Source organism: Hesperophylax consimilis, chromosome 1 (assembly GCF_061612785.1).
Source record: "Hesperophylax consimilis isolate HC1 chromosome 1, BYU_Hcon_1.0, whole genome shotgun sequence".
In the NCBI taxonomy this organism is placed as follows: domain Eukaryota; kingdom Metazoa; phylum Arthropoda; class Insecta; order Trichoptera; family Limnephilidae; genus Hesperophylax; species Hesperophylax consimilis.
Genome location: NC_142836.1, coordinates 25,048,393 through 25,069,355, shown reverse-complemented (window position 1 = coordinate 25,069,355; position 20,963 = coordinate 25,048,393). Strand labels below are relative to the sequence as shown.

Below are 20,963 nucleotides of genomic sequence, written 5' to 3'. Positions count from 1 at the left end.
CTAGCAAGGAAAGGGGCAAAAGCACCACTTACGGGATCCGAGCTGCCGTAGGAGTAGCAGCTTGCCACACCAAAATACATATTGAAAGGTGGGTCAAATCCCGGCACTGGGAGGAATGGGAAAGGGCACCTGGAATGAGGCAATCCAGAATACTCATAAACAGACCAAACCCAAGGCGAACCAGACAACTACTCAACATGGACAGAAACTCACTGAGGGAACTGGTAGGACTACTAACGGGACACCGCCATCTCAGGAGGCACATGCAGTTGTTGGGAGTGGAAAACACCAACAGATGCAGGAAATGTGAAGAGGATGAAGAGACTCCAATTCACCTTTGGTGCCAATGTCCCGCTCTGTTGGAAACAAGACTGAGATACCTGGGAAGACACATTGTAGAACCAGAAGACATAGCCACATATCCAATGACAACCCTGGTGAACTTCATAGGGACCGGATTACTTTTAAAAGAATGAGGTAAAATAGGGCTGTGGCCTAAGTGCTCACGGGTCTTATGCGCTTTAAAAAAAAATAAAAAATTTGAGGCTCTAGACCAGAGGTGGCTACCAAATCAACAGTGGGTATTCAAAGTAATGGTGATGTATTCAAAGTATGTATACATAAGTGCGTGGAAATAGATACCAAAAATTATATTTAACGGCTGCCATGTACCCCCTTGGTGTTGCTTGGGGTTATGAATGGTTTGGAGTAAAGTTTTGAGGTTGTGAATTCTAGTGCACCTGAAAACTGGGTGTAGTTAAGATTGAAATAAATAATATTATAGCACAATAGTTCTTTTACCATTTACTTCCACGTCATACATTCTCCTTACCTACCTTCTTCGATCATTACATACTCCTAAATTTACCATAATAAGTATTTGTTTCACTTGATCGCGCCAGTCTTTCTCAGGCGTCCCCGAACTTTTCTACCAGTCACTACTGTACACCATACTGTAATCTACTGTTAAAAAAGCTACATTATGTCGATTTTAATTCAGCTCCGTATATCATTTCAGTGCAAAGATAATGCATTAAGTCTTCTTCAGGCGTCTCCTACTTTTTCTACCATTTACTACTGATTACCACATTTTAATGTTAAGAAACAACAAAAATTTATCGACTTTAATTCGACTCGTATGTACAAACATAAGTGCGAGGAAATTAATTTAGATTTACCAAAAAATTCAATTAAATACCTAACTAGTGAAAAGTGAAAGAGATTGTTCCTTTCGGACTCCAACTGGACTTCGAGCTACACCATGATGTTGTGAGCCACCCAATGTGTTTTTTACCGAAAAGTACCTTGTATGAGCCAATTTATTTCTACGAACCTTGCCTCTAAACCCTATAAAATATTGAGAGAATTTTTCCCACATATGCACGGAGTTTATTTGGGAATCTAGCGGAACTTTATTAACTACAGCGATACCACATATGTTTAATATCACCTTCGATATTAATAGTTGAACACTCCTTTTGCATGACCCAATTAATATTTTTCTAAGAAATCGGCTGTAACTGCAAACATAATGATGTTGAAGTCGCACCACTTGCATTGGCCATAGGCGATCCTAAAAAACGGGAATCAATCACATGAGTGGAATCCTTGAGTGTGGTGAGAGGTATATCTATCTATGAGTGTGGTTGTTGTGTTCTCTAGCAATATTTGTGTAGTGGTATTATAATCTTCAGGTATGTTTAAGTATATTTGTCTTCAAACATGTTTTTTCATTAGCTTGCAAAATATTTATAAAGTTGTAGCTAATCAATATGAATATCGCTAATGCTTTTTTCAGATTACAACTAGATCTTCACAGATTATCCCTCAAGATCCCTTCTTACAGTTGTATTTTTATAGCTAAACTAGTGGACCCCACAGTGCTTCGCTATTGCCAAAGTCTTTCTCGGGCGTCTTCGACTTCTTTCACCATTTACTACTGTATACCACAATGTTGCTGTTAAAAAACTACATTACATCGACTTTACTTACGAGTTTTGTTAGCGCAAACATACGCAGGCTGAATTTTTGTATATTAATATTTATTTATTTTGTAAGAAACAAACAGCTTTTATATAATATACAATTGTAGATATAAATATACAAGTTAACTGAAGTCAAGCCACAGAAGTTTCTTATGTTAAAGCGCATTAAAAATGAAGTTTTAGTATCTTAAAATTAATTTGGTGTTAGGAAAGGGAGAGGAAGGGGAAAATAGGAAGAGGATAGGAGATGCTCCCGATACATTCCATACTCTTATATTAATAATCGATCGTACGCATTACTTCATATCGATATTTCTTTAGGTTATTACCAAAAATGTAAATGTTGTAAAATTTGTATTATATTGTGCACATATACGAGGAATTGGGGAATTTTTTCGAATGTTTGTTCTACACGAGGGTAGATAAAATAAATCAGATTGTCGGGTTCATCTAGACGGAATATGAAGATTTATTAAATTGGTAAGTTCTGGTGAGTCCAGACCATTATTTAGGATTTTAAATAATAAGATTTGATCAAAAATTAGACGTCGTGTTTGGAGGGAGTTAAAATTATGAAATTTAATGGATTAGGTATAATTTGAGAAGTGTAACTTTAGTTTATAATTTATGTGTTTAAAAATTTTTTTTGAATTCTTTCTATTCTTTCGATATGGGCTTGGTATAAAGGAGTCCAGATCGGTGTACAGTGTTCCAGGTGCGGGCGAATATATGAGGTGTAAAGGGAATATAGAGTGTTTATATTGTGGAAGGGTTTTGCTATGCGAATTATAAATCCCAGCATTTTATGGCTTTGTTAATGATGTCATCAGTGTGTTGGATAAAGTTTAATTTAACATCCAGTGTTACCCCAAGGTCCCTGATATATTTTACTTCATTGATGTGTGTGCCGTTTAGTGTGTGTACAAAAGATATTTTATTTTTATTGCGTGTAAATGTTAATTTATTGCATTTTGCGATGTTAATAACAAGTTTGTTTAATTCGCAATAGACAAAGAGACGATTGAGGTCCTCTTGAAGTTTAATGCAGTCGTTGATTGATTTAATAACTAAGTATATTTTTTTATCATCTGCATATGCTAGGTAATTAGCATATAGAAAACATTTGTGAATATCATATATATACATTAAATAATAATGGGCCTAAATGAGAACCTTGAGGTACACCGATTAAGATTCATATAAGTACTATGGAAATCAAAAAAATACTTTTTGCCAATTGTTTGCGCTTATACTTTTTTACTCAATTTCAGAATGGACCTGCGAATACCTAAAAATATCGCCTTTCTTTGAAAGTGTGAAAAGTGAAGGAAGAATGTGTAAAGGAATTTGAAAATAAATACTAAGCATACTGTAAACGATATACAATATTATAAAAACAACTGTGTACTTATGTATGTATTTATTTACATACCAATAAAATGTTAATTTAGTTTTCTATTTATTGTCAAATAAATGGAACCACTCCAATATAATTAAAATATATTTTTTTAACGTAACCTAACCCAATGAAACAAAATAAAAGTGGTGTACTTTTGATGTAATAATAAAGTTCCGCTAGATTCCCAAAATATCACACTGTGGCATAGTACGAAGCGCTGTGCTGCCTCTATCAAGTTTAGCATTGTCTACATGTTGGCTTCAACAAATCTTATTTATTGAAGTTTCGTCCCCTACAGAGTAGTCCACTCAAGCATAATAATATTTGGTAATTGCCAAGTTTTTCAAAATCATGCTTGCATTGCATTTAAATCTTTGAATACGATACAAATAGACCAGAGCATTATAAAAAGAATTACTTACGTGAATACAAAAGAAACCTCGAGGAAGCACTGTCATCGTAGTTTATAACTGGATGGAAAGCAAGCACTCCGGGGTATTCAGCAATACATGGAGGAATAATATGTATTTCCTCCTATTATTATTGGACAAATACACCAAGAGGTTAGGAAGGCAGTAAGGTCAAACAAAAGAACACCAAAAATTAAAACACTTTTTTTATTTCTAGACAATAGATAACACAGCCAATCGGCTACACAGAGTTTTAATACTAGCTATGGTGAAGTTTTCTAGTTTCTAGGATAGCTTGTGAAGTCTTAGATCTAAATAAAACATTTATTAGTACTAAGTACATTTACTAGAACCATTTTCAATGCGAGTAACAATACTTTAGAAACTCTTCAAGGCTGAATTAATTTTAATTCTTAAGAGAAACTTGAACCCACAGGAAATTCACAGGTTTAAACCTTTAACATCTCAAGATAGCCAACTCGATGGGGCAAAGTAAAATTATAAATAGATGAGCCTTTAAGACCAGTAAGGAATCGACATAAACCGAGTACTGTAAGACCCTGCGCAGAAAAGTCCCACATTGGAATGTTACCTTACTTTTAAATGTTTTCATTAAACATTAGACGAAGACAAGAAAGATAACTTTAATCCATAATAAAAGTCTGTTAAGAAAAAACGTTATCCTAGTCACACTATTTCCAATATATTAACGTAATAATCAGTATTACCAATTATTTCATTAATGGATAGTGGAAATAAAATAAAAGATAAATACGAGAATATTATTGATAAAGCCAATTGAACACATTTGAAATCTTGCTACATTCATAATATTGGTAAATAGTACATTCATATTCACAGCAAAAATATCAACAATGGTGACGGAGGAACCGGAAGATTTTCCACAATCAAAATTTTGTATTCTAGCAATACAAAAAAGGGGTTCCATGATATTTCATCAAAATGTCAATTAAACACACCTTTAAAAAATGATATAGTCATTAAAACTGATGAAACAAAAACTAGGTTAAATAGATACCTATGTAACCTAGTTTTTGTTTCATCACTTTTCATGACTTTACACTTCACTTTTCACTTTTTGTAGGTGTGTTGAACTGTCATTTTGATGAGATACCCGGTCACCCAAAAAAGGATCTCAGTAACCATATAGTAGGCACGTATCCATGTATATAAATAAGATTGCTTTGAAATTTTGACACAATGTTGCATTTGAATACGCATGTGTTTTTATATACCTATATTATATAGATGTCACCTGTGTCAGTTAAAAAATGCTTTTTGAAAAACAGCGCCATCTGTTGGACGTATGAGCAACATGCGCTATTTTTTTCTCTATCTGCATAGGCAAACTAAGCCACAGCAATGCGCTAAAAATATAAATTAAAGCAATTCAATATTCTAGTTAAACCAAATACAGTGAAGCCCCATTCTCACAACACATTTTTTGTCATTCTGATAATAATTGGCTTTATTCTCTATCTTTTATTTCTTGACAATAATTAAAAACCACCATAATATATAACCAATGATTTGGACATACCAAAATAATAATAGAATTTCAATTGTTACTCATCATTTGAAACAAGATATCTTTATTATAATTTACGAAAATAATATGTGTGTTTACATCCATTCTGTAAGAGAGTTCATAAAGGAATAGGCGCAGAGAGAGGTGTGAACACAGCAACAGTTCATCCGGACCCACAAATATTCTGTTCAGAAAATTTACTGAGACGTGGCGAACGAGTCACATACTTTTTTCACAAAAAAAAAATGTTCATAGTCACACATCATTTACAATTAATTGTGTTATGTCCATGTCAGAAAAAATTGTCCAAAAAAATAAGGAAAAAATCACTCTTTCTTAAAATTACCTTTTTTATTTTATAGAATTCACCCAACCGTAGGATCTAGACAAGAATTATAATATTATGCTGTCTCTGATAAAGATTTTTCTGTTACAATTTGTACACACAGCTGTCTATATTTGTACATACATCTACTTTGTACACAAAGAATGTTTGGTTCCAGACCTTATATTTCGTGTACCTTTCAACATGTAATATTTTAATGTGTACTTGAAAAATTAATAAAAGATTTTCTATAACCACATGATCAAAGTCATAGAGAGTAAAATATTATCAGACATTAAACGTAACAAATGAATATTGTCTTATATTGCCAAGCAAAATTTTTTGCAACATTGAGACCATTTTGTTCTAGAAATGAATACCATAACAGTGACACTACTTCCTATGAAAATTGAATGCTGCATTTTGCTATGCTTCCTTAATCTAAATCAATCCTACTATTCTGATTGAAATTGTGAGAATCCTTGAACTTCTTCAGGGATAATAATAAATCATCCATAGTAATGGGGCGGACGGCTTCATCAAACTTGTCTTCAGATTCTACATCACTATTGGAATTTGTGGAAGTTGAGGGACCATCTTTATTCTGTAAGTAGAACAATAAGATCATGTTTTAAAATAATTTAAAAGTCAACTAACATAATATTGGATCTAATAGCGGAGACATATTAATTTCATTTATTCCCCACTATCCATAATGGGGAAGGGGGAAGTGCAGTGCCAAACATTCCACAATTATTCAGAGTAAAACAAAACAAGAATACATAAAATAAAAACAGAAAATTGAACAAATATTAATTAGAAATTATGCAAATATCTAGTCGTTTATGGAAGATATTTGACCATCTCCAGTCTCCTGAGGGCCATCAAGGGTTAGTAAAAAAATTTATGTGCGCATTGTGTCAATTTTTAATCATTATCAGATATCAATAGAAGAGTAAAAAAAAAAACAATATGAAATGTTAAAAAACCTATTAGAAAACGGAACGATCCACCTCCTTCTTCTTTGAGAAACAAGGATTTTGGAGTTGGGTCTACCGCCATTTTTTGTGAAAATTTTGCTTGTATTTAGTGAAACCCGCTTATAAGGACCGGTCGGTGGCCGAGTTGACATCGCGTTTGGGTCCCACCCAGGCGTAGTGTGTTCAATTCCTCGGCTGGCTAAGTCCCCCATCACAACACAAGCAACATTTTCAGCTTACTGTGGTGGTAGTAGGAGATTTTCAAATATTGTCAGGTTATTCGTAACCTGGGAATGTTTGTCTTTCTTTTAAAAATATAAAAAAAAAAAAAAAAAAGGTTCCCGCCAGCAGAGGCTTGTCCCTCGGGTCAATAAGTCAATTACCCCCAAAATTATAAGATGACAATAAATCGTAATATTATGATATATTTTACAAATTAAAATAACTGGTCTTATTCTAATTTATTTGAAAATATACCGCAAGATAGCGGACAGCGGTAGCGGAGAGTAGTAATATCTATTGTCTCAAATGAAAGCTCCCTTTCCCACGCACAAATCTCCTACTATGATATCTTCTGTCTCTTTATGCGCCATGTCATCTAGTAAAAATGCTCTTGCGTGCTGAAGACAGCTTGGGTCATTGCCGTTAGGGAGACAGCACAATGAATATTATGTGTTTAAAATAGATGGTTTGATAAACATATGTTGGTTTTGTATATTGCACGCTTGTCGCATGAAACAATTTACTATATTAAATGTAATTTGACTCTCGAACTCATGAGGTAGGTACCTACAAATGTATATAGATTAATATCAGCATATACAGGGCCGGCCCTATGCGGGTACAATTGGTGCAGTCCGCTCCGGGCGCCAATTTGTCAAGTCGCCAAGGCGCTGGTAATACCTAACAGTCCTAACCCATCACCCTTGATATGATTTTTCACAAAAACGGCCTTACACAAAAATACAAATCATCTGAATATTATTGACTACAGTAATCACCTGCCCAGGCTTCTACGTAACTCGGGGCCTCACCTGAGCGTACATCAAAATATCTATAAATGACCTTTCAATTTAACACACATATCCCATACATACTGTATAAGAGAATTATTTGTAATATGTCTCCCCTATTACATCTTTCAATATTTGGCAACATCCACGAGAAACCATTTAGAGTAGTCAATAGTTAAAAAGTGTATAATATTAATGAAAAGCTAACGCAATTGACCCGTCTTTGAATTTTGAATTATTTTGTTTTTTTGAGAATTAAAGGAAATTATGATTATAAAAAATAAACAAACTGAAACTAACTTGCAACGGACTGTGTTTGATTAGAGCCATGTAATCCCTAACTCTGTACACCGAAGCATTCCGACACAGTTCAAAGAGGTCAGAGCCGGACAGGTTGTCCGTCTGGGCAGCGATGCGCTTGGTGTCCACATCGGCGGCCACGGGCTCATTGCGCAGGATCAGCTTTAGGATGTTGTTCCTCTGGGCGAGGTCGGGTAAGTTAATGCGGAATGTCGCAGGCATTCGCCGTTGGATCGCCTTATCCAAATCTTGAGGCCGGTTGGTAGCACCTACGTACACAAAACACAGAATAAATATTATATCATTTACAGTTGGATTCGGTTGAGAAATACTGAACAAATAATACTCCGCACATTTTAAATGCAAATTTATAATTAATAAAAACAATTTCTTTGGCACGTTTCTAAAATGCAGTCATCTTGGTTATAATATGTGAGAAACCACAATTTTTGTCTCACTACATACTAGTAGTTCTTTGAACAGTAGACCTGGCATCCTAAAAAGGATGTTTCTAATTTTCTCTTATTCAATAAATCAAAACCAAAATTTCCTACTTACTATACATTCTTAAATACCTACCTTCCTACCAGCAAACATTTAATATTTAAAAAAATTTACAATAAGGAATTAAAGCCTCGCCTCGAAAAGGGATCTAACCGTCCTTTTGTTGAATATAAGATAATAATGGGAAACGATTCAGAAGCTTGATTTCTTTATACTACTGCAATCTCTGGACAGTTAGCAATATTTTTTTGTTGTGTAGATTTAAAAGATTTCTATAGTGAAATTCGGATCTAACACACATCCAATATGGCGTCGCGTTTGAGTGGGGGTTTTACGAATTTCGCAAAAATACGCAAACGAAACGTTTTTGAATAGAAGGACAGCAAATCGTCACTATCCTAAATCGCATTAAAGTCAATTTCGTTTTTATTCTTTTATTGTGTTCTTTATGCAATTGATTTTGTTGTGCCGAAACATCTTAACTGGAATGACCATATTTCCATCGATTTTGACGACATGTGCAGAAATATCTTAAGTCGAAAGAGTTCATTATTTTAATGCAGAACTATCCTAAGTAACAATGTCACATAAGCTAGTTCTGCAGTCTACGAATTGAACATATCGGGTCAAAAATTATTGATAGTAGTACTTAAGCCGTTAATCGTATTTTTTAAGAGATCACAAAATAATAAAAACTTGTGAAACAATGTTCCTAAGCACATTACCCATAAGTCATTGTGTGGTTCAATCTAAAGCCGGAAATAAAAATTACTCGGACAAAGTTTAGGTTAAAAGGGAAATGTATGAAAAAGCGCAATTCAACTAAAAACTTCTAGAATGCGTTAAAAAATATGTATGTGACCACATGAGAAAAAAAAACCTATACTAACCCAACCTATAATAACTCAACCTAACCTAACCTATAATAATCCAACCTAACCTATCCTAACTTAACCTATAATAACCCAACCTAACCTATAATAACCCAACCTAACCTATAATAACCCAACCTAACCTATAATAACCCATCCTAACCTAACCTAACCTATCCTATAATAACCCAACCTAACCTATCATAACCTAACCTATCCTATCCTAAACTACACTATAATAACCTAACCTATCCTATCCTAAACTACCCTATAATAACCTCTAACCTACAATAAAATTTTTTATTTTTAAAAAAAATCGTAGTAACCCTTTAAATATTAAGAAACCAAATTCATGATGTTTGGGTCCAAATTTGGTCGCCTAATAATTAACGGGCCAGCAATCTCGAATAATTGTCTATTATGCCGATTATGTCTTTCATGTTTTCTACACTGCCTACAAACGCGAATTATGCACGATGTTCATATCGGTGTTCTGTCAAAATGGTGTGTCGTAAGGCACATTTTCTCGTAAATTATTATTTACATAAATAATATTAAATGTCAATATTTTTCAAAATCGTAAATGCAAAAAGTTGTTTTTTATTGTCATTAAGTTCAAATGATTTTGTTTTTTTTAATGCGTATTAAAAACGGTAGTTGTAGGTAAATAATTACCAAATATATAATTTATAGAGGTAATAAATAGTAGATGTAAGTACCATACCCATTAGTTTTCTTAATTTTTCTCAATAATGTGTTTTTTAGGGTTAGATCCCTTTTAGAGGTGAGGTTTCAATTATACAAATTTTTAAAATAAATGGTGCTATCTCAATGACAATTCTTTTTTCCGAATATTCCGATTTGAAAGCTCGTAGAAGGATCCATGCTCATAAAAAGGGAGTATCCAACATGGCCACGATTTTGAAACAGAATGTAAAAACAAATTTAGCTTTATAATCTCCTGATTGAAAAAATTATTTTTGTTTTGTCGGCCAAGTTGACACAGAATTTAAAAATAATTAAATAAAATGACTTTACCCATAACAATGACGGTGCAGTTAGGATCTGTTATGAGACCATCCCATAGAGACATGAACTGGGCTTTCATCATGGCCGTGGCTTCATGGTCATGTTGGTTGCGTGATCGTAGGAAAGAGTCTATTTCATCAATAAAAATGATGCACGGTTGCAACTTGACAGCCAAACTGAATACAGCAGCGGTCAGTTTCTGGGATTCTCCATACCACTTGTCCGTAAGGATAGACAGATCCAGATTAATGAACTGGGTTTTGGCTTCCTTAGCTGTAGCCTTGGCTATCAGCGTTTTGCCCACACCTGCAATTGAAGTAAAGGATTAGTAGTTGCCAGGGAAAGATAATAAGTAGATAATAACTATAACAAGGCACAATATTATTTACAATAAAAGATATACATTTGTTTTAGACCACTTTAAAGTGGGTCTAAAACAAATGTATATCTTTTATTGTAAATTATGACGAGCCACAAAGTAAATGCTTATTACAAATATGCACAATATTATTAGTACTAATGTAAACATGTGTATTATTCTTCTCACTTACACAGGGTTCCACACAATAATTGCATTAAACAAATTCGTTATGTGATTACTGTTGCACAATATTACAATGTATTTCAAATATATGTAAAAACCCTTGTGTTGTATAATGTTATAAATAAGGTACAATATTACCCGGGGGTCCATGGAGCAGCACTCCTTTAGGAGGTTGGGTGAGCATAGAATCAGCAAATAGATCCCTCTTTTGAATAGGAAGAATCAAAGTTTCTTGGAGTTCTTTAATTATGTCATCCAAGCCGGCAATATCATTCCAACTGACCTGTGTTATTAATCATTCACAAAATTATTTTCTAATTTCAAAGACTTTTTTCATGTTTGACAATGAACAAACACCAAAAGTTAATTATTTAAACGGTTTAATTGAGAGATTGGAATAATGCTTCACTAATCCATAAAAGTTGATCGATATTTAATTGTTAAGCATATTTAGTCAAAGTAAACTGTTGCTGTTGTTTGTTCGTTTTGTGGCGATCTGCAGTCGTGCTCGGGAAAGTTGACAAATTACCGATATTATCGATGTGCTTATGCTATGGGCCTGAATAGAGAAAAGCGACAGTATGACAATTATCTTTATGGGGGATATAGCTGCATCAAGGATCATGTAGAATTTGGTATACCCCAAGGGAGTAACTTAGGACTAGTTTTGTTCAGGATTTATTAAAATGATCTGTGCAACTGCATGTTTTCCAACATTTGCAGATGATACTGTCTTAATATTTGAAGGAAAAACCTGGAATGATGTACACTGCAAAGCAGAAGACAGTATAAAACAGCTAAAACTTTGGTTAGACTATAATCTGTTGACTCAACTCGGAAAAAAAGAAATTCATACATTTTAGTGCAATGGATGCAGGTCAACTTAAGGAACTATATAATATTTTTATACATAAATGCTCTGACTCAGCTACCTGTAATTGCTATAAATTAGAATTCGTGAACAGTATAAAATATCTGGGTAGTATAATTGACAAATACCTGAGACGAGGAGGACACATAGATCTAGACACCACAAAGGTTGGAAAGCTTACGCACATGTTTATGCCAATTAGCGATATCCTACATAAAAAAGAACTGAAACACGTTTACGACGCTCACTACTAGACTACGCATCCTTAGGCTGGGGTGGGTGAGCAAAACCTGTTTTGGACCACTTAGCAAAAGCTCAAAAATCATTACTAAGGGTCATCCTCAAAAAACCATTTAGGTATCACAGCAATGCACTATTTAAAGTATGTTAGACAATCGTACATAAGGAAATTAATTTTTAACACCCATAAACAACATCATCTTTAACCTTCTATTGAACACTCTTCGACACCCAACACTCATGGAGAAATCCAATTGTATCACTCACAACCAAAACATCCCTCGCACAAAAGACACTTGTCATTGTTAGGGCCAAAACTAACGTCTATCCGTCTCTATCGAATGAAAATAAATATAACGGTCAATATGCCAGAGACCTGAAGGGTTAATATGTAGTAAAATATGTTGCAAATACCGTTATTTCCTCAGGCACCACCAAATGGGCAGCGATCATCATTTCATAATCAGTCAGTTTGTCAATTTGAATATTGTGCTGCTTTTTTAGGCCCAATCTGCAAAAAATAATCAAACACCAATAGTATTATCTACGATCGTAAAATAAACCTCACTTGAATTCATCAGAAGGAAATCTCAAAAAAATATACATGGTTGTGTACGTTTTTTGTGCTTCCCCTAATTTATAAAATAATGAGGCGGACTAAACAGAATACTAAATCGTGATCTGGAATGTAATGCATTTCATAATAATTTTGTATTTACTAAGAAAGTGGTTCGAATTATGTAAGCCTTTTACATTCTTTCTTCTTGATCTTTGACATGAAAACTGTACCATTAACATTTACCTTGTCAATGTGTCGCGGGCTCTCGTTTTGGCATCCTTTTTATTTTTGTTAGTCGGGTCCATGTGATTCATCAGCCATTTCAAAGTAAAATATGTGGCGACAGACAGCAAAGACACTCGGATTACCACTTGAAAAATTTCATTTCGGTGAAAAACAGAACCCTGGCTCACTTGGCTCATCATGACAACTACTACGTTATCGCTTCTGAAAATAAATGTCAAATCTTTTTCAACACCTCAAAATTTTCGATTTTCCTAATGTCAGCGGAGTCAAAAGAAATGATCAATGTAAAAATTTTACCCAATCACACTAACTAAATTAATATAATCACAATATCACAAGAGACAGAAATAAATGTAATTCTTGCAACAATCGAATATCGTTTTCGCAAATCGCAATGCGACAATTGGCGACAATACTTGATGATACTTGACAATACCAAAAACCATCAAAAAACGCAATGAACTCGAAGCATAAACAAATTACTCAAAATACGGAAAGGAGAATACCACAGACAATGATGAAAATATGATGAATGATGGATGGATGGAAATGTGACCGAACGACTGGTGATTATGTGTCCTAGGTATTCACTTCCTTCGGTCATCTTCAAGTTCACACCGTTCAGGGTAGCTCATAAAGAAACCATTATGAGCTGGGTAGCTGGAGGAATATTTTTCGGGCCGTGCCCACATCTTATGACCAATAGAGCTGTTTTAGTGGGGTCATACAACATATTTGTTTCTTCAACATACTCTTCACAGATTTTCAGAAAAATGCGCAGTCCACTTGTAGATGGTGCCATCAGGATTATGTCACGCTATGTCGTCCGCATAACTGACGTTATTCAGACACTGTCTTCCGATGTGGCAGCCTACTCCTGCATTGTTTCAGTGAGTTCGTCCATGTACAGATTGTACAAAGTTGTGCATAATAAAGAACAGGCACCACCGGACACTTCAGCTGGTAAAAATAATTTTATAAAATCGGAAGAAAAAATATGAAAACTTTATAGTTAGTAAAAATTAAAAAATGTAATTACAACTGAGGCACATTTCGCTATAAAATATGGATTTTAACTAACTAACCATTACGTCTTTCGCCATATGGGCAGAGAGAATGGATCTCCAAACAACTCGGTCTTTCCACACACTCCTTGCCTCATTCACATTCATACATCGGCTCATATACATTCTTATATTATTTTAACTTTTGACATAACCCGACTCAAATATCTAATTCACTTGATCGCACTTGATCGTGTAATATCTTACTCAGGCGTCCCTGAATTCTTCTACCATTCACTTTGATTTTTGTTTGTAACTATACTTTTAATATTATTACCATATTTGCGTGATTTGATGTATTTTTTTTAGACTGAGAAATATTTACTCATGTGCTAAATTCGATTAAAATTTCTGTTTCGATTAAACCGTTAGCAACACTATACTAATATATCTATGGATCACAAAAGTCATATGGCCATAGACAACTTTAGTTTTATTTTGGCCGCGAAGCCAGTTAGTTGTGTGGGTAGTGTTCGTGGCGGGTTTTTATCAAATATTTAAAATACCGTAAGATATTGACGTAAAACAGTGCAATTTTACTCAGTTAACATTTTTTTTTCATCCTGACAACATTGTGGATGGTAATGCGTCAACATACCTTTTATTTCTTACTTTCACGAACTTTCTGAAAGTTTGTATTAAAATACCGACACTTCAAAATAGACAACAATGAATCGTGATACATACCTAGTTTGCTAATTCGTGCAAAATATATTATGATATTTTCTTGTTATTTCCATATTTTCCTATTCTACTATTAAATTACTCTCTGGCTACTGCCAGCTTTAATTCATATATGAAAATACATTTTTTACATAATCAATTAATATTTACCAGTTTTAATCGTAAAATAAACCTTTATTGTACCCACATACAAAAAACTGTGCTTAGCTTTTTAATACCAAATTCCAAAAATAGTTCTTTATTGCTTTTCGTAATTGACAATAAATATTAATACCAATATTTTTTGCTTTCCAGGACGATTCTGTTGGAAATGGGATGAGTACATCTATATTAACACGTGTGAAAGTTTGATTAGTGAATAAACTAGATTGAATAAATAAAAAAAAGTGTTGAACGAGTGGTGAAGCAGCAATTGTTCTGCGGTCATTTAGCAAAAGTACCTAGCCATAAACATGAACATAATAATTCGTTTTTATGATCGTTCGAACTTCTAATATTAACTTACAAGTTTTTATTTAATAGTAATTAATCGTTTGTTTGTGCGAGCTTGGGAATTTAAACTATGAACTTCTGTAAAACAAAGTGATGTTGATCATCGAAGTGTGTGAATTGTGTAAAAAATAGGCAAAAATTAAATTAACAGAGTCGTGCATCGATAAGTCGCTTCAAATATGGAGAAAATGGTTGAAGGACCAAATCAGGACTCCATAATCGAAGGGTTGGTGAAGTTCAGGGATGGAAAAAAGGTACTTTGTATTTTAATTATTGCAGACATCATCATATTTATATGTCTATTGGTCTCAAAATAATAAACTAATAATTATTGTAATATTCGCTAACATACCTACCCACAGTACCTACAACTAAATAAAAAATAGATACCTAATGGTAAATTTCCCTCAGGGCCCATGTCATCGTTGGGATGCTGTGTAGAGGGTATTTTTAGGAAAGGGAAGAAGAGGACGTTCTGGGAAGGAAAAAGGTATGAGGGGTGGTAGGAATCTGTCCAGGAGTGACGGACGTATTAATTCCTCCCCTTGCACTGCGGTGCAAGGCGTTGGGTCGAGACAGTCCGACTGGAGAGGGCAAAAGGTCTTCCTCAACCAGTCTCGGCAAACGCATCCGCCGCCAAGATCTAGACAAACCTCACCCCCACAAACCCGGGCACCCTGCTAGGTCACCAAACGTAGTAAACCACTTGCGGTGACTAATGGCAGGGGTGTTGGTTTTCCAATAAATAGTTCCCGGGGCGGCGGTACCCAATTGAAATATATGTGTATCGACTGGAAATACGAGACAAAATGCTAACTTTTTCTGTGACAATACCTAATTTATAAACGAAATATCAGGCTCACGGTGGGCTCACGCATCTTTTGATAGAATTTCATTGAGAATTTATTTTGTTTACACAAAATTGTGTCTTCTGCTCGTTTACAAAATAATTATTAATTTTAAAAAATAATTATTAATAACAATTCATATTTGTAATATATGGTTACATTACATTTAAATAATTATGTGGGTATCTATATTTTAATTTAAAGATGTGCCCCCACTAAATCCTATGCTTGGCGGGTGTTATTTATTTTATTAATGTCGGTGGTGCTGGATTTCCTCTTGCTTTAGCAAATGAATGCAAATTCTTGGTTGTGGAAAATTACCCACTACCCGAAATCCGATCGAGCTGAAACTCGGCAAATTGACTCGTTGTCGATGACAATGCATTCTATCAATATTTTGGCTGCAATCACGCACACACTTGCGGATATTTACGCATTTCTCTGTAATTCAATGACATTACAGCAGTTAATATAGGCAATAAATGTCGGTGTTACAATCGGAATTCGGCTCGGTTGGTCTGGATCTGATGGAGTTGTCGACTCCAGTTCCTGGGTAAGAAATTTCAAACCTCAGTCAAACCAAAAAAGGTTTTAAAATACATTTGAAAATAGATGTATTATAGTTAAAAAAATTCGTATTTTTTAAGTAGTTTTTTTTTTAGTTTTTTTAAAGGATCTTATATTGTTTGGTAATTTGTTTCTGGTAAAGTTATTTTACATATCGGAATCGGTAATATATATTTTTACCTGTCATTTGTCGTTTAGTGTGAATCCATAGCTTTATGCTCTAAGTAACTTATTTTATATATCAGTAATATTAGTTGCTCTACTGTTGGTACTACAACAAATAGTTGAGTCAACTGTAATATAATATGTATTTATTTCATGTAAAAGCCCACTTGGGCGTAAATAAATTAATTATTAGAAATATTAGTTGGCAACGTCCTATCAAGTGTTTCAATGCTCCATAGCGAGAAAAAAACTAGTTTGAGAAGCACTGGTATAGATACATTCTGAAATTGAATACCTAAAATATTAATAAAAAAACAATGTCTAATGAATAATAAACCAATGTAGGTAACGTTGTCATCGTCGTGCTAAGATTCGAATTTATAGGCAGTAAATTTATTGAAATACGTTCACGATAAATGTAAATAATCCCGTGTAAAGGTTGAAATAATGACGCCAACGTTAGATTGCAAAAAATGCAACTCCGCAGACCTTCTCTGGCGAAGTTTTTCAAACAGGCGTTGATAACGTTATCATGTGATTGCACCTATATTCCACATACCTACCTCATTTATTGTATTCATTTACCAGTGGCCAGGACATCGAATGCCAAAATATGCACGAAACAAATTCAAAATTATGTGAAATACCATAGCATACGGCTTTATTAATAGGGGCTACGTAGTAAGCGTTCAAAAAGAAGAAGAAGATGGGTTGAAAGGGAGATATGTAAATACGAATGTTAAAAGGAGCTAATATTAATAAAAATACTAATTAATAGTCGGAGGCGAAAATTTTAAATAGTGCAAACGACTTATTTCAAATAGTGCAAACATCTGTCGACAAATATCTTTAAGTAGCATTTAAAGAAACGCTGTATTTTTTCATACTTATAACATGTTGTGTTTCTTTTTTTTTTGAGCGTAGGTACTTTGCGATTTTTTCTATCGATGGAATTTCATATAATTACTTTTTGGTTCGGCAAATATTATTTCCAAAGTGGGCACCTGTCTTTTGAAGTAATACGTAAAAACATAATCATACACTGTGAACGCTTATTAACAGGTTTGCCCCGGGGTTTACTAGTTGTTACTACGCCACTGGTAGCTACTAATATCATTCGTACTTACAATATGTACTTTACCATTATTCTTACAGTGGTAGTGTAGGTAATTCCATTACGTATTACACTAAATCACGAGTTTCACCGGAGCGCTAAACCATATTTTTTGCAAATCCTTTCGTACGTTTGTAGGTACCTACTACTCTTTCGTAACTCGTGCTAGGTGTTATCAGTAGACTTTGCGTAACGGAGAGTAAATACTAATAAATAATACTGTAATGCATTCAATTGCAGGGTCTTTTTAGTAAAATCTTGCTATTATCACCGTATTTTGTTAATTTTCCATGAAAGATAATAATTAAGCAGGTACAACAATCGTCTAGTTATTTTTATGATAAAAATAACTTTTTTTCGAACTAAATAGGTAGATAGGTACCGATGACTTTCGACCTATCCAAAGTAAAAATGGCTCTTGGAGGTTAATTTATATTTGCGGCACGTTCTATAGTGGAAGATACTCTCAGTATCTGGTGAAAGAATAAGTAAGTCCAGAGTGGAAGATACTCTTAGTATCGCTCTGGTGTAAGACCACCATTCGGAATTGAAACAATGCTTGAAATGGCTTTGGTCGTGTTTTTTGATCAGATCTGGATAGCCAGGTACTTCCCCACCTTCCTCTTCCCCATCTCATTCCCTTCCCCGCTATCTGCAGCCTCACAACATAACCGAATTGGTGATGCCATAGTCTCACTACCCTGCAGACGGTCGAGAGCAGTTGAGACTCTTGTGCGGTTTCACATACAAAAAAACACTTTTTTTATAATTAAACATTTGATGGGATGGCGCAATGGCGCAGTTTCTGGAGTAAAATGCCAAATAAAAGTTTTAATTCGTGAATTGTCTTTTTCAGTGGAAATCCCGGTGGTGTGTTATCAAAAAGCTGTCTCCTGTAGCAGGTAAATAAATTTTAAATTTTTTGATAGTACGTAGTAAAGTTGTTTTTTATGTCTTGGTCAATAGGTACAATACTTGATGTTTTCAACCGCACTTATGTCCAATTCTTCTAAAAAACCCTCAAAACCTTATAATATGACAGCCGTAATTCTATTATCTTCTTGTTCCGATTATGTTCATCAAGGAACTACTCTCAAGGTAAAATTTAATTTGACGTATACCTAATTGACTTATGAAGAAATCTGCTCATTAATAAAACAGCAACATTTTTCCGTTAGCAACGACAATTTAAACGAGCGTTGGCCATAGTAGCCCAAAAGGTTTTCAAATCTTTGATCAGAAATATTTCAATTCTGTTTTTCATTACTGCTAAATCAAACCATTCAATTTGCTAAAATTATATAAAAATGGGGAAAAGTTACCAATTTATTGTCAAAATGTCCCAAAACTCAAAACCATGCAGACATTGAAAATGTATCTAGATTTTATTACGAGTTTTGTTATATTTATCAAACTAACAATTAATGGTAGGGTCCAATATAGCAGAAGTAGGTACCTGTATGACATAGTGCCTTTTGGTTTTGACATTTCTAATTTCCGATTTGGTTTTGGTACCAATCGTAAATGGATCAATTATTGACAGAAGATGTCAGATTATCCTTGAACAAAACCAGAGTCAACAATTTCCTAGTGAAATAATTTAGGATCAACTCCGCTCAAATTTCGTACCGTTATTTTTGTACAATGTTTTGTGTTTGTCAAGATTTTCCCAGAAATTCCCTAGGTTTTGAATGCCCGTGTATTGTGGGGTTATTACGGTAGTTTTTTTTCGTCGACTCCCTCTCCAGATGGTAAAGATTTTATTTTAAATATCTACCTCTCCCCTATTCATCAATATGTACAATGTATTACGCAAAAACTACAAGTTATACATTTTTGTAAAAAATTTTTATTAAAAAATTCTACGAACATGGATATTTTCGAGCCAATAAAAAGTGTGAGTATTTTTGTTGATTTCATAGCAGTCCCGATAATGTAGGTGAAGGTATAAATCATTTCCATTGTTGCTGCCAGACCACCATTCTAGCTCCAGTTAATTTTTGATTATAAATCTGCTAAGGATGAAGCACGAAAATGAAAAGAAGTTTTTCATTATCCCACAGAGTTTTTGGAATTTAAAATTTTTATATTTGGTGAAGGTATTCAAAGATGATTACATACAGGATTTTCCCTTCAGTTTTTGTATCTGGTAAACAGAATAGGCATCAACACGGATAAAAGTTTTTCCTATGTTAATATGCATATTATGACTATTATTAATATTATCTCCTCCCTGGGACATTGGGAGCACCTTCGTTTTACATATTTGACAATTTAATAAAATGCGATAGTTTTTTCTCAAATTTTTAATGTTTTTTCAAAATTAATCCGTTTAACACTAAGCCCGTCGTCCATCTGGTCAAATTCTGCGAGACCCTGCGAAGAAAAGTTCTACACTGAACTGCTCTGCAGACCGTTACTATAGCGAACTTCATTTGTTGTTCGAACGTATTGTAGCATTCGGTTTATGTCGATTGCTTACCGACCCGTGGGGCAACGGTCAAAGTTGGATATTTTATATCGATTTTCAGCCGCACAATGAGGTCTTGTTGAACCAGCCACATCATACATCAGAACACGTAATATACATAATTATTAACGCCCACTGTAGTTTAGTCAATTCTCAATCAGCGAATCGGTTTCTCTCGTGATTAAAGTGGAACGCATCCTCTGCAGTGAATCTAACGCCTGCTGGTGACTGTCGACTATAGCAGAACAGAGCAACGAGGCAGCTGGCGTCCCCCTGAGAGTTTTATTTTATAGTAACACATTACCAACACAGTTTACCCCAATTCCGTGAAGAGACTTGTGCAATTTTATAAAGTGGGGCATTTGCCGGGATTTCGGCGAATTTAAATTCCGCCACACATAATATGCCATTAAAAAAACTTATAGCCTCAACTTATCACTGTGTCACCATTTATGAATATGTATTAACATTCAGAAAAAAAAAACATTTTAATTTTGCCTATTTACATCGGTGAGGAAGAAGTAGGAACAGAATACAAAATTTTCGCTTATGCACAAAATACGATATGTATAACTGTAACTGGGTGACCGGATAAATCATCAAAATGATAATTCATCACATCTTTAAAAAGTTATATAAAGTCATGGAAAGTGATGAAACAAAAACTTTATTAACTGGGTTAAGTAGGTTAGGCTAGGTTTAAAAATTTTTTTTATCGTTTTTAATGACATAT

The 20,963-nt window shown here is 34.2% G+C and overlaps 2 protein-coding genes across 3 annotated transcripts in view; one reads left to right on the top strand and one right to left on the bottom strand.

Moving 5' to 3' along the window:
• Window positions 1-3,987: 3,987 nt before the first annotated feature.
• nmd (no mitochondrial derivative) lies at window positions 3,988-13,277 on the bottom strand. Of its 2 annotated transcripts, none has more exons than XM_089631480.1 (7): window positions 13,124-13,277; window positions 12,824-13,046; window positions 12,436-12,532; window positions 11,049-11,193; window positions 10,376-10,672; window positions 7,962-8,230; window positions 3,988-6,272 (listed from the first exon to the last, which is right to left on the bottom strand). In XM_089631480.1, the coding sequence occupies exons 2-7, from the start codon at window positions 13,003-13,005 to the stop codon at window positions 6,105-6,107; spliced, it is 1,158 nt and encodes a 385-aa protein (XP_089487606.1). In that variant the 5' UTR covers window positions 13,006-13,046; window positions 13,124-13,277; the 3' UTR covers window positions 3,988-6,104. The 2 variants fall into 2 exon arrangements, with proteins under 2 accessions (XP_089487606.1, XP_089487613.1); XM_089631487.1 differs by having other exon boundaries at window positions 12,824-13,027.
• Window positions 13,278-14,332: 1,055 nt separating this feature from the next.
• The window catches only part of LOC149426516 (uncharacterized), an 89,515-nt gene continuing 82,884 nt past the window's right edge, over window positions 14,333-20,963 (top strand). Inside the window, exons 1-3 of the mRNA XM_089631469.1 lie at window positions 14,333-14,471; window positions 14,869-15,320; window positions 18,617-18,662. Of these exons, the coding sequence (XP_089487595.1) occupies window positions 15,246-15,320; window positions 18,617-18,662 (121 nt within the window). The 5' untranslated portion in view covers window positions 14,333-14,471; window positions 14,869-15,245. The remainder of the gene's footprint in view (window positions 14,472-14,868; window positions 15,321-18,616; window positions 18,663-20,963) is intronic.